This window comes from Ictidomys tridecemlineatus, chromosome 9 (genome assembly GCF_052094955.1).
Source record: "Ictidomys tridecemlineatus isolate mIctTri1 chromosome 9, mIctTri1.hap1, whole genome shotgun sequence".
In the NCBI taxonomy this organism is placed as follows: domain Eukaryota; kingdom Metazoa; phylum Chordata; class Mammalia; order Rodentia; family Sciuridae; genus Ictidomys; species Ictidomys tridecemlineatus.
Window position 1 is genome coordinate 94,183,289 of NC_135485.1, and position 12,362 is coordinate 94,195,650.

At 36.6% G+C, this 12,362-nt stretch overlaps 1 protein-coding gene across 2 annotated transcripts; it reads right to left on the reverse strand.

Moving 5' to 3' along the window:
* Positions 1–1,361: 1,361 nt before the first annotated feature.
* On the reverse strand, positions 1,362–9,634 carry Gar1 (GAR1 ribonucleoprotein). Of its 2 annotated transcripts, none has more exons than XM_005330093.5 (7): positions 9,387–9,634; positions 8,851–9,067; positions 7,509–7,663; positions 6,786–6,845; positions 3,919–4,063; positions 2,060–2,125; positions 1,362–1,685 (listed from the first exon to the last, which is right to left on the reverse strand). In XM_005330093.5, the coding sequence occupies exons 2-7, from the start codon at positions 9,056–9,058 to the stop codon at positions 1,672–1,674; spliced, it is 648 nt and encodes a 215-aa protein (XP_005330150.1). In that variant the 5' UTR covers positions 9,059–9,067; positions 9,387–9,634; the 3' UTR covers positions 1,362–1,671. The 2 variants fall into 2 exon arrangements, with proteins under 2 accessions (XP_005330150.1, XP_021585334.1); XM_021729659.3 differs by lacking the exon at positions 9,387–9,634 and adding an exon at positions 9,269–9,377.
* Between the last annotated feature and the right edge of the window lie 2,728 nt (positions 9,635–12,362).

The following is a 12,362-nucleotide window of genomic DNA, read 5'->3' on the forward strand; positions in this document are numbered from 1 at the left end:
TCAAATTCTTATAAATGTAAAGTAATACTCTGCAGAGTACCTATAATAGAGAAATTATCTTCAGTATTCCAAAATACCAAAATATTTTCAAATAACACTTAAAAAGTAAATAATACTATAAAGAACTCTGTTAAAAGCCTGTGGTTATTGGATTTTAAGGTTGTTTCCTTGCTTAGGAAAAAGACTGAAAACCAAAGTTGAAAATGGTCAATGACCTCAAGATATACTTAAGGTAAAAGGTGAAATCTCTTAAGTGGTTTGTCTACTATTGCATACATTACTTTCATTATTGCCATTTTAGGTTTTTTTAAATACTAAAAAGAAAAAATAAATAGTGTTACATTACTTGTTAGTAATGTAACACTATTACTTGTCCTTCGGTCAATGCCACTGCCCCTCTGGTACTAATACCATTTAAAAATCAAGAGCAAAATCTCATCCCAAAGACTCTGAATCAAAGAGCCATCTTTCCTGAGCTGTTATGCACAACCACCTCTGCATGAAAGAGAAATTTCAACATATCATTTATGGCCTATATGTTGATTAATCTTGCTGTAATTCCATTAATTAAAAAGGATAAGTAAAACCCAAAATACTGATAATAAGCAATTACATGCTACTTAAATGAGCATTAAAGAGTTAATCATTCATGCTAGAAAACTTAATATAAATATTTCCTGCTGAGAAACAACAAGTGAGAGAAAAAAATCTCAAATGATAGTTGGTGAATGGTCCCATGTCACGGTATTCTAACTTACTACCATGGTTATTTCTTGATACTACTGTACTAACAATGATGACTAAAACCAATTTTATTTGTAACATCCCTACCCAAGAATATGAACATGTGAAAGACAATTAAATCATTTATGGTGAATAACATCTTAAACCTTTACAGTCCTCTAAAAAAAGGAAAATTTAGAACATTTACAACTGTTAATAACATATCTATGTTCAATGAGAAAAGTTCAATAAGAAAAATTAAGCATTTCTTCAGAAATTTCTTTAACTAGTTCTCACTTGAACATAGCTACTCAAATTTAAATAGATTCATAGCAAGATTTTAAAATTATTAACTACAATTAGAGAAACTGCTTTACTCTATGTACTAACACACAAAAAAGAAAGGGAAATAAAAGATGCTAATGTTCTCATACACAAAAGGCAAACATTTGGAAAGAGGTACTAATTTATAAATAATCTTAAAGTATTACTCCAGTAGTATGTTTCTTTAGAATATCAGTAATTTATATAAACAAATCCTGTTTTGTTTTTTTCTATCTGTAATTCATTGGGTTTAAGCTCTAGTTGTTCCTTCAAATTTCAAAAACCAGATTTGGTTCAATAAACACACTAAAGAATTTAAAGGAATAGAACATTTTATTTAAAAAAATTCATATATGCTTCAAATGAAAACTCCTTTCCATTTATTAAGCACCCACAGAGTACCAGGCACTATACAAAATATAAAGACTTATTTCTGCTCTTTCAGAGCTAAAATGATGGTTCTGCTGCACTCATTTATGCATAACACTGACACACCAACTCCACTGTCACAAAATGACTACATCTTCCAAGACTTGCTCAAGACATTCAGTTTCCAATCCAGAGCAGAAGCAGATCATGCAGTTAAAGCAGAAGTCAACTGATGAAGTCTGTCAGATGCTATATCTAATGTCCTCTCCCTGGGCAAGAGAAAATTAAAGTGTTAACGGAACAGAAAAGAGATTTTTAATAAAAGCATTAACCAAATCTCAGATTTAAAATCAGCATTAGTCCTATAATTTTAGTAAATTTACCTTACCAAATGTAACTGTCATTCATACTATACCTTTCTTTGATTTTCAAATTAAAAATACAGCAAAATGTTAGAAATACAGGAAAAAATTAAAAAGAGGAAAAAAAGAGGATATAAAATGAAGCCAAAAATTAGTCTAAAGCAAAGAATACCACAATGTTCTATTTACTTGCTAGCAGAGAGAAAATTAAAAGAAGAAAATGGCAGATAGTATCAATCCTAAAAATTCAGTCATTAAAGACATTTTTTTCTCATACTCACCTCGGAAACCACCACCCCCTCTTCCTCCTCTGAAGCCACCACCTCCTCTTCCACCTCTAAATCCACCTAAAAGGGGAAATTTTATTAAATAACTGTAGCTTCTCACTTGCTGATAAGCCAACAAAGATACAATTCCTATAATTAAAAAGAACAAGTGCAGATTCACCTATTTTATCTTACATAAATTTTTTTTCGAAGATAAAAATGGAGAAACTTAGCAGTTCTCCAATCAGGCAGGAGGGCAAACCCCAGATTACCAACTTTAGACAGGACTCCACCGTTATGAATCAGAAAAACTTATCAAAGTATGATTTAGCACTATTGCTAAATGTATGATTATCTCAACTTTTTAAATATTTTTTAACATTTTTTAAGTTGTTAATGGACTTTTATTTATTTATTTTTATGTGATGCTGAGAATTGAACTCAGTGCCTCACACATGCTAGGCAAGTGCTCTACCACTAAGCTACAACCCCAGTCCTTACCTTAGCTTTTGCTTATGTAAATACTTTTAATTGAACTAAGGATAGTTTGATTAAAACCACTTATTCTAAAAACAAATGGGAGCAGGTATGGGTAGTTTTGCTCTGGAGATACTATAGAAAATATCATGTGGACGTTTAACCAAGCTGCACATGTACCATAGGTGATGCTCGGGTGCTAATAAACCTTGAAATTTCAATAGATACTGTACAGCGTATTGTGTTGCTAAGCGATGATGTATGGCAGGTTAGGTATACTAAGTAGATTTTCAACTACATTGGAAATCTCCAATTTAGGCTGGGTTTATAGGGATGTAACCCCATTACAAGTCAAAGAGCACCAATATTACAAACAGTTCCCAGCATTACATCAAAGCCATGGGTTTTAATTCTGGGTCTGCCAACTGATTATGGCAAATGAACCTCTAAGAGACTCCATTTCCTCATACACAAAATCAGAACATCACCTGCCTCAAAAATCTTTGCTAATTATTGAAAGAATGTACATGGATAGTAAGAATAAGACCAGCTCTCAGCATACAGTCAATATACAATGACAATTATCTAAGAAACTAAACTTCAGTTAAGATAATCTTATACAGTCATATAGTGCACAATGACATTTTGGTCAACAAAGTCCATGTATAAGACAGTGGTCCCATAAAATTACAATGGAGCTAGAAAATTCCTATTGCCCAGTGACACTGTAAACTGATGCATTATTCACATAATTATGGTGTTAATGATATAAACAAACCTACTGTGCTACCAGTAATAGAAAAGTATAGAACATACAATTTAGTATATACTTGACAATGATTATTAACATCTGTTATTAGCTTATGTGTTTACTATTCTTTTTATTGTAATTTTATAGTATACTCACTCCTACTTATAAAAAAGCTTACTGTAAAACAATGCCATCTGACACCAGCATTAGCCCCATACATCTCATGTTTACCATCTCTCAACTGTGTCAAGAAGCCACGTTGGGTGACTGACCTATATTATCTAGATTTGTGTGAACACACTTCAATATTCACACAACAATGAAACTGCTTGATGAGGAATTTTTCAGAATTTATCTGCCATTAAGTAACAAATGACTGTACTTTACAAAACTCCCTAAGAAAACCAAGAGTTAAAATAACCTAAGAGTTAAACATCGCTCAAAAGTGAACTGTTAAGGTTTTTTTCTTTTTAAGTAACTGAAACAAAGCATTATTACTATGGACAATCTGCCAATACTTGAAAGAAGTTTTACCAAAATAAATAAATACAAGGGAAGTTTGCCTACATACAAAATTAAATTGTACTACATGAGTCAGCTGTGGCTATGAAGTCTCATTAGAAATTTTCTCCCATAAGTAACTTACCACCTCTACCGCCGCCTCTGCCGCCACCTCCTCCCCTTCCTCCTCCTCGGCCTCCCCGGCCACCACCTCGCGGAGGTCCTTTCTCACCCGGAGGTCGAGGTAAAAACCTCTGCAGTGGCAGCAACTTAAATGGGTCTATATAAAACTGGAAATGTAATACAAACAATTTGTAAGATAACCTGGGGGACAGTACAATTTAATGAAAACTGCTTAGGTTCAAATCTTATTCTTACCACTTATTACTGTGTAGTTCTGAGCAAGGACTTACTTTTCTAGTACCTTGGTTTTCAGTAAAATGTAGATAATAAGGCATGATTGTGTGAGGATCAAAAAGTAATGTACATAAAGCACCTAAGAAGCATTACACACATAAAACTGAGCATAAAATTTAAAATAAAGCATTGGCGTACCAGCTTTCAAGACTTACAAGGGATCACATCAATGTTTCCTGAACATATTGAGTAATGAATGATATACAGAAACTAACCCCATCCTTTTTCTGGAGTTAAGGACATTTTGGAGCTGATAAAATTTTAAGGACGCATGTTCTCTCCCAGGTCTTCCACACAAAACACAATCAGAGGCTTCAAAACTGTAATATATTAGTTATAATAATATCTGTAGCCCTCTCTACATGTCCCTTTGTTACCCTTTTCTTTGTGGCCCATCATCTCAAAACTATTGTCTAGATCTACATTATGCAGTCTGGCAGCCACTAGCCACATGTTACTATTTAATGATTAAAATGTGAGAATAAAAATTATGTTCATGAGTCTTGTAAGTCACACTTCAGGTGCTCAATAGCTATGTTGTGGCCAGTGGCTACTGTACTGGGCAGGAACTTCCATCATCACAGAAAGCTCAACTAGAGACTTTATCCCAAGTTGGATAAAGAAACCCTGAACTTAAAACATAGATAACACTGGACTGGAAACCAAAAGAAATATAATGTGCCCAACTTAGTACCTGTGATTTAGGGGAAAACACACACACTACTAAATCCTCAAATTAATAATACTGTAAGAAACAGCAAGGATCTGAATCAATTCAAGTGACTATAACCGGTACTTTTCTTTACCCAGGTTGCTAGATGAGAAGCCTATCTCAGCACAGTTTCTTTCTAGGCTCTTCAGCTCCAGGGACCCTCTAGCAACAAGGCATAGTTTCCATCTCATTTCCTATTCCAATCTGGCTTCTGGGTCTACTATTCCACTGGCTACTTGAATTCCATGTTGCTAAACCCAAAGAAGACTTTGCACCCTAAAGCTCTTTATCCGTGCTTTTTCTTCTCATTCTTTTAGACTGTTTTATACACTGCCTGTACACTGACAACTTCCAAGTTTCATCTCTAGTTCACACCCTTCCTTTAAACTCCTGATCATTGGACTATTTCACAAGGTCCTTAAACGCATTATGTCCAAAACCACTCCTTATTTCCCCTTAACTCTCCCTTTTCCAGAGTTGCTCATTTCAGTAAATGGTGCCACCATCTAAAAACATGCTGAAGTTTTTTTTTTTTCAACTTTTTCAACCTCAATAGCTAGTCAGTTACCAAGTCCTATTGATATGATGACCTAATATTTCTCTTAAATCCACCTATTCTTCTGCATTTCAACTGTCTTTCCCTCAGCCAAAAATACCTCTTCCAAGACTACTATAACAACCTACTGGACCCCTTCACACAAAGTAGTGATTCTTTTCCAATGTGCTTTTCTATTTTTCCATAGTGACTTTTTTAAGAATAAATTTAACTGTTATTATCCTATAATTTAAAAGAAAAAGAAGGTAAAATTAACTGTTATTATTCTATAATTTAAAAGGGGAAAAAAAAGTTAAAATCTGAACTCTTTGTGATGACCTAGAGTAATCAAGCTCCTTCCAATCTCACAATTTTACTTCACATCTTTCCCCACCCCTCCTGGAGGTTCTATGCTCACACCATAGGTCCACATCTTTTAAATACTTACATGGCTTACTAAGATTTTGCAGTTTACTTGGACTGTACTTCATCCTCTTTGATTGCCCAGTGGTTCCTAAGTGCATTGTCTAAGTACATCAAAATTATCCTGGAGCTTGGATCTGACCCCTACTAAGAGCAACTGGGTCAAATTTCTAGGAATGGGACCTAAAAGGACATCTTAAAACCTCCCCCTTAGATAACTTTGAAGTGCCATCAGTATTGAGACTCATTCCTAGTCAACTTTCAGGTCTCAACTTTGAGACCATTCTAAATCTCGTCCCACTAATAAAGATTCTAATGGGAACCTATATATTTCCTGCATAACATTTATTTTGTTATGAAAATACTTGTGAAATACTTTTAATATCCATCTTTTTCCAGATGTTTTACAATGTAACATTTTACTTAGAATGTTTGCTCATGCAACTTTTTTTTGGGTGGTGAGAGAGGAAGTTGGGGATCAACTGAGGGCCTCACCCATACCAGACAAGTATTCTACCACTGAGCTACATCCCCAGCTCTTAAACATTTTAATAATTTAAAAAAAAAATCCTCTGGAGTTACAGATTTTGCTAATATGAGCAAAGAGTACATTCTGAAAGGATCAGTAAGCTCAGTGTTTATAATATAGAACACTTCAGTTTAATCCATTTTGTCCCACTGTCCCAGATGGAGAATAGCTATAAAAAACTTAAATTAAGCAACAAATACACCACTGATAGTAACTTCAAAATAATAGTCAAACATTTATTATGTTTGCAGAACTGAAAACTTGGTTTAACTGATTAGGTTAAGAGCTTCACTTGTGATACAATGGAGGAGACTGAAGTGCACCAAGTAGTACTATCCAAAGGTATGTCATTCCCTTATAAAACCAAGGATCCTAAGTATTGTAAGCTTGACTCACCTTCTGTAGTTTTTTAAAGGAAGTTGCCTTCATGTTTTCTGACAATTTAACTGAAAAATACTATTGATTTTATTAAGGAATAAAAAATTAAGATGAAGATACTAAACCTTCTGAGTTCATTTATCATTTTATAAACAAAGTTACAAGGTACAAACATATATGGAAAAGAGAAAAAATAGATTCCCAGAGGAAATGGAAGTTTTCTTTCAAAAACAAAACATACCATACCATTCCAGCAACACCATAATACGCAATGCAACCAATTTAATCTTGTAGCTCTTATCTAATAGTCCATAATTTCTAAATTTTCCAAAAAGAAAGTCATTTTTCTAGGGCTTTATTTCAGGACATATAAATGAATACTTTTCCCCCTCTTCATTCTCCTTATGATCCAACCTGTTGTAATACTGATTTATTCATGTATGTGTATGTATTTTACTTTGGGGGATTGAACCAAGGGATGCTCTGCCACTAAGCTACATCCCTAGTCCTTTTTTAAAAAAATTTTTGAGACAGTCTCACTAACTTACCCAGGCTGACCTTGAACTTGGGATCCTCCTGCCTCAGCCTCCCAAGGTGCTAGATTATAGGTATGGACCACCACATCTGGAAATGCTATCTTAGTTAAGAAGTTAAATTTAATGACTATTTAATTGCAAAGGGGAGATAGAAAATAAATTCATGATCAGTGAAATTACCAGGTTATCCAATTAAAAAGGATACAAAATCTCTAAGTTGTCCAAATATTTCATCCACTTTTCCAATCTGTTCTTTGTTTTCTAAATAAACAGGAGCATTAAAATAAGGCACCTTATTTTCATCTGTGGTACATTTACAAACTATGTCATCTTCACAAGGATGCAGGAACTCGCCTAATACTGAAATAGGACAAGAAAATATGAATATATGAAACTATTTCAAAGGATACTGGCCAATGTGTCTGATTTCTTAACTGTCTGAAATTTCACTATATCTGTTCTCTTCTGAGACCAAAGAGCACAGTCATTAACAGCGTGGACTTCTTGAGCTGACATGCCCACTCCACAACTTACAGCTAGTAACCGCAGCTACTAGTTAAGGTGACCTAGGGAAAGGTCTTCACTTTCTCTCTGCTTTAGTGTCCTCTTCAATATGGGGATAATAACATATAAGCTGTATCTACACCAACACATGATTAAGTGGAATAACAAATGTCAAGAGTTTAGAATAGTGCTTGACACACTGAGACCATTCAACTGTAAGTAATCTTATTATAACTATTCCAATTTCATCAAACACCATGCTTTATTTTCCTGATTTTTTTCCTCTTTCCCCCAACCCTTAAATGTAAATCAATCTTCATTCTTGTCTTTTTCCCCTTCCTTTCCTAGAATCATTCCCACTACCACCTCTTTCCCAATGATTCTTAATCATTTTCAGGCAAGTATACAACCCCAAAATATCTAACTCTAACTATTACCCCAAATAAAACACTCATCACATGCCTGCAAAATTAACTCTCCTTCCCTATCCAAGCTCAAAACCTTTCATTTCTAGTATCAGTCAAGTTCTACTCACTTTTTTCCCTTCAAATCTTTTCCACCTAACCCTTCCATTTTTTCCTCACTGTTGTCATCCTAAACCAAGACCTCGATGTCTCATGTAAGGATTGTTATAACAGCCTGTGAGCTGGGACCACTGCCTTGAGCTACAACCCCTCTTGAACCATCTCCACACGGATCCACCCATTCTTAGTCAGGCTCTTTTCATTTAAAACCCTAGCAAAGAAACTTAATTCCGAATCTATTTTCTCATCTGTAAAAAGAGGTAAGCATCCATTACTGCCTAATTAATCTTATCTTTTCAGCCTAAGCTCAAGTTCCATAGTACATTCTCTAATATCTTTTTAACTACAATACCATTTTAAGTCAGTTTCCAGCACCTCCCACCCCAAGCTGCATACTCCTTTTCGGAGCTGCTGGATCTATCCTTCAGCACCCAACTATCACTCAAACTTGCTGATAACAAACCCACAACCAAACCCCAATTCCCCAAACAGGCTAAATAAACTTTGAAGACGACATACAGACTACACGTTCCGGGGGTCCTTGATCTTGGCTTTTGTTAAAGCCTCCGCGGCCACCCCCTCGTCCAAATCCTCCTCTGCCGCCGCCTCTGAAGTTGCCGCCTCCTCCACCTCGAAAGTGGTTGTTGCTACTGCCACCACGGTTGAAGCCGCCGCCGCCACCACCACCTCGGTTAAAGCCCCCACGACCTCCGCCTCGAAATGACATCTTTCCTACCTGGTGGAAAAAAACAGTATCTTATGATCACCGTGGTCTACGAATACACATGTGATATCCCTGCGCCTCGCTCAGAACACCATAAAAAGGGACAATGACAGCAGCATCGCTGACATTTCGCCCACACCGCCAATATTATCTTCCCAGGGCCCCAGGAGGGCCGCGCGACCACACACCAGCCTCGCCGCCCGCGGTTACTACCTCCTTCCCAAGTAGGAAGCAAAGTCTTCACGCTGCATTCCCTTTCTTCCTCCCTCCCTCCCGCAGCTGCGTTCTGCTTCCCACATTCTCTGATCCTTTTGCTACTCTGACCACTTACCGCCGCCACGTGCACCTTTGGCCCGGGCCTTTACGTTCACACCCACCCGCAGGATACTTCCGCCGAGCTAGAACCTCCTCGGCCACCGTACGGCATAGACTTAAAAAAAAAAATACAGACTCGAATTACTGGTTTGCAAAAAGAGCCAGTCACGGAGAGAGGCAACGACACTGACGCCTTTCTAAACAAGCCCCCAAAGCCGGAAAAGAAGCAACAATATCTAACTCCAACCAGGAGTTTACGACAGTAAGATCAACTTGCTTAGCAAGAGAAAGCGGAAGTAAAACGAAACGGCATCCATTACGTCAGGACGTTACCGGAAGTATTGCCGTCGAGTTGCCCTAGGAGATAGCGGAGTTAGGGACCCGCCTCCTCTTCCCAGAAGTCGGGCGTGTAAGTGTCTGGCGAGGTAGCGCTCCTTCAGTCTTTGCTCTCTGGTGTTGTTCTCTTCCCACCCTCAGCCTGGAAAACCGGTCTTTAACCTCGTTCATCCGTTGGTCGCCGACTCTAGAAGTGTGGCCATGGTTCCAGGCCGCGCTCTGCCCAGAGGTGGGTCTGGCCATATCAACCTGTCACAGCTGGCGGAAGTGTTTGCATTCTTTCGAGGCCCTTGTTTGTTGCAGATCTTTTGAAATGTACGCCCTTGTGGGCTGAACTGTGCCTCTCCATTTGTCCTCTGGTTTCATTAAAGAAAGAAAAGTGTATGTGTCTAAAGAAATTATTATTTGAAGGAAGCCAAATCCACCTTTTAATCTTTTGTACAGTATAGTTGATTCATTCATCAAGTACGACGTTTTGAGCACAGATGGGAGAAATAGAAGTTTCTCCTCGTTTTTCCGTAAGCTTTTGGTATCTGACATAATCCCCACATTGACCAAAATTCCCTCACTAGTAAAGATAGTGATCTCTAACTATTATATTTGGTTGACCTCTTTTTTTATGTTAAACCTCTATGATCTTTCCTTGATATTTGACACAGTCTGCTGCCCCTTTGAAAGAAGATGGAGATTGGTACCCTATTTCAGAGCGTTATTGTAAATGGAATTTTGAAAGACGGTTTGTAAACTTTACTATGAAACTATTGGGAATCCCAGTATGTCTACACTAAATATAGTGGGCACCTAATAACCCTCAAAAGGAATTTGTTGAGTGTATTTTAATTCAGATTTGATAAATGCACTTTAAATTCTGTGCATCTTACAGGTAAAGAATTATTCAAATAATAAGTCAAATTTCCCTGCCCAGTATATATTTTTTTTTTCTTTTTGGTACCGGAGTCTGAACTCAGGGGCACTCGACTACTGAACATCATATCCCCAGCCCTTTTTTGTATTTTATATAGAGTCAGGGTCTCCCTCACTATTGCTGAGGCTGGTTTTGAACTCTGATCCTCCTTTTTTAGCCTCCTGAGCCACCGGGCCCAGCTTCCCTGATCTATTTTGTGTTGTGCAATTTAACATTAAGTTTAATGTTTCTATTTCCATTTGGTGTCCCGCTATTATCTCCAACACCAGTATAATAAAAACCATTGAACTTGTATAAGACCTTTAAGATATCCTGTTACCTTACTGCTTTATAAATACTTGACATTCAGAGAAGTGAAATACCTTCACCAGCTAGTAAGAACAACAGACTAGAACTTTGATTCTCACAATCCTCAGTCTTTTATTGTTCCTCCTACCTCCACCCTATCCTCTTCCCAAATTGTTCATCTTTCCATTTCCTATATGTCTTCATGGTAACATCATACTCTTGATTTCTAATCTCTGAACCCAGAACTTTGAGTACTCTCCTCCTTCCTTACCATCACTACCACCATCCCTACCCCAGCCTGGTTGCAATCTCTTTTATCCAAAGCTATCAATTTATTTTCATTTCTTCCAAAATAGCTTTGTCTTTGTCAGCAACTGATTATAGGCCTCTTGACACTCATGCTTCCTTGTCTTATTCCTGCCCTGAATAATCCAATACAATTCTACAAGAATTCAAATATTCAGAAATAATAACAGTGAGTAATGGCATCCTCTCACATTATGAACATCTTTGTTATCTTAAATACTTTCAGGCTTAACTTCTTCCTCCCATCTGTACTGCATTTGATGACATATTGAACTTACTAAGTTTCCTTATACCATTCCTATGATAGTTCCCATTTCCTTTAGCAACAAATCTAAGTAAAACCTCTCTATCAATTATGCCTTCTATGTAATTAACTTTTTCCCCCCTGTGCCGACCACCATCCCTTTGTCCCATCAAGCCAGCATTGCTGCCTTGCTTCTCTTTCTCTGTCTTTGTCAATTGCTTCCTTTTGCTAGCTAGAATAAGTTCCATTTCCCATCTACTAGACCAATCTCTATTTTTTCACCCTGGAGGAACTCCTGAAATAATTTTCCTGACTCCAGAGCCACTTCAAAAAAAAAAAAAATACACACACATGCACACACATCACACAAAATAGCATGATGTGCAAGTCAGAAACAATGATCAGATAATAATTGTCAATGCTTTTGTTTTAACTGTGGCAAAATACACGTAAAATTTACCATCCTCATCATTTTAAAATGTATAGTTCAATAATATTCAGTACATTTACGTTCTTGTACATCTCTACTGTTTTGAATACAGAATGATGTTTTTCTGTGAATCTGCTTTATCTGCCTACTCTATAAGGTAATAAGAATAATAACTCACAAAGAATATTAACTAATGCAAAGTAAATGAGAGAGAAAACTTCAGCTTTTTATTTTAATTTGGTAAAAGTTACAATTTTATTTTAATGAATGTTGATTTGCTTTTTTAAACCTGGATATGCACAAGAGTCATTTTAAAATGAAAATGATGAAATGTGTTTGTTCAGTGTGAAATCTTTACTTGTCTTTTGTTGTGTTTACACTCAATTCTAAGTTGAACTTAAAATTGGCACATAGGTTTCATTTTCAACTGAAATGAGATAGTTTCCGTCTTTACTCATGATGC

Bases quoted from the DNA above. Each gene is read 5' to 3' on its own strand.
- Gar1 (XM_005330093.5), bottom strand. From the start codon at position 9,058: ATGTCATTTCGAGGCGGAGGTCGTGGGGGCTTTAACCGAGGTGGTGGT. The intron at 7,664-8,850 runs GTATGTCGTCTT...GTCCTATTTCAG, and splicing joins ACCCCCGGAACGTGTAGTCT to TATTAGGCGAGTTCCTGCAT. The intron at 6,846-7,508 runs GTATCCTTTTTA...TAAAATCAATAG, and splicing joins TTGGACAACTTAGAGATTTT to TATTTTTCAGTTAAATTGTC.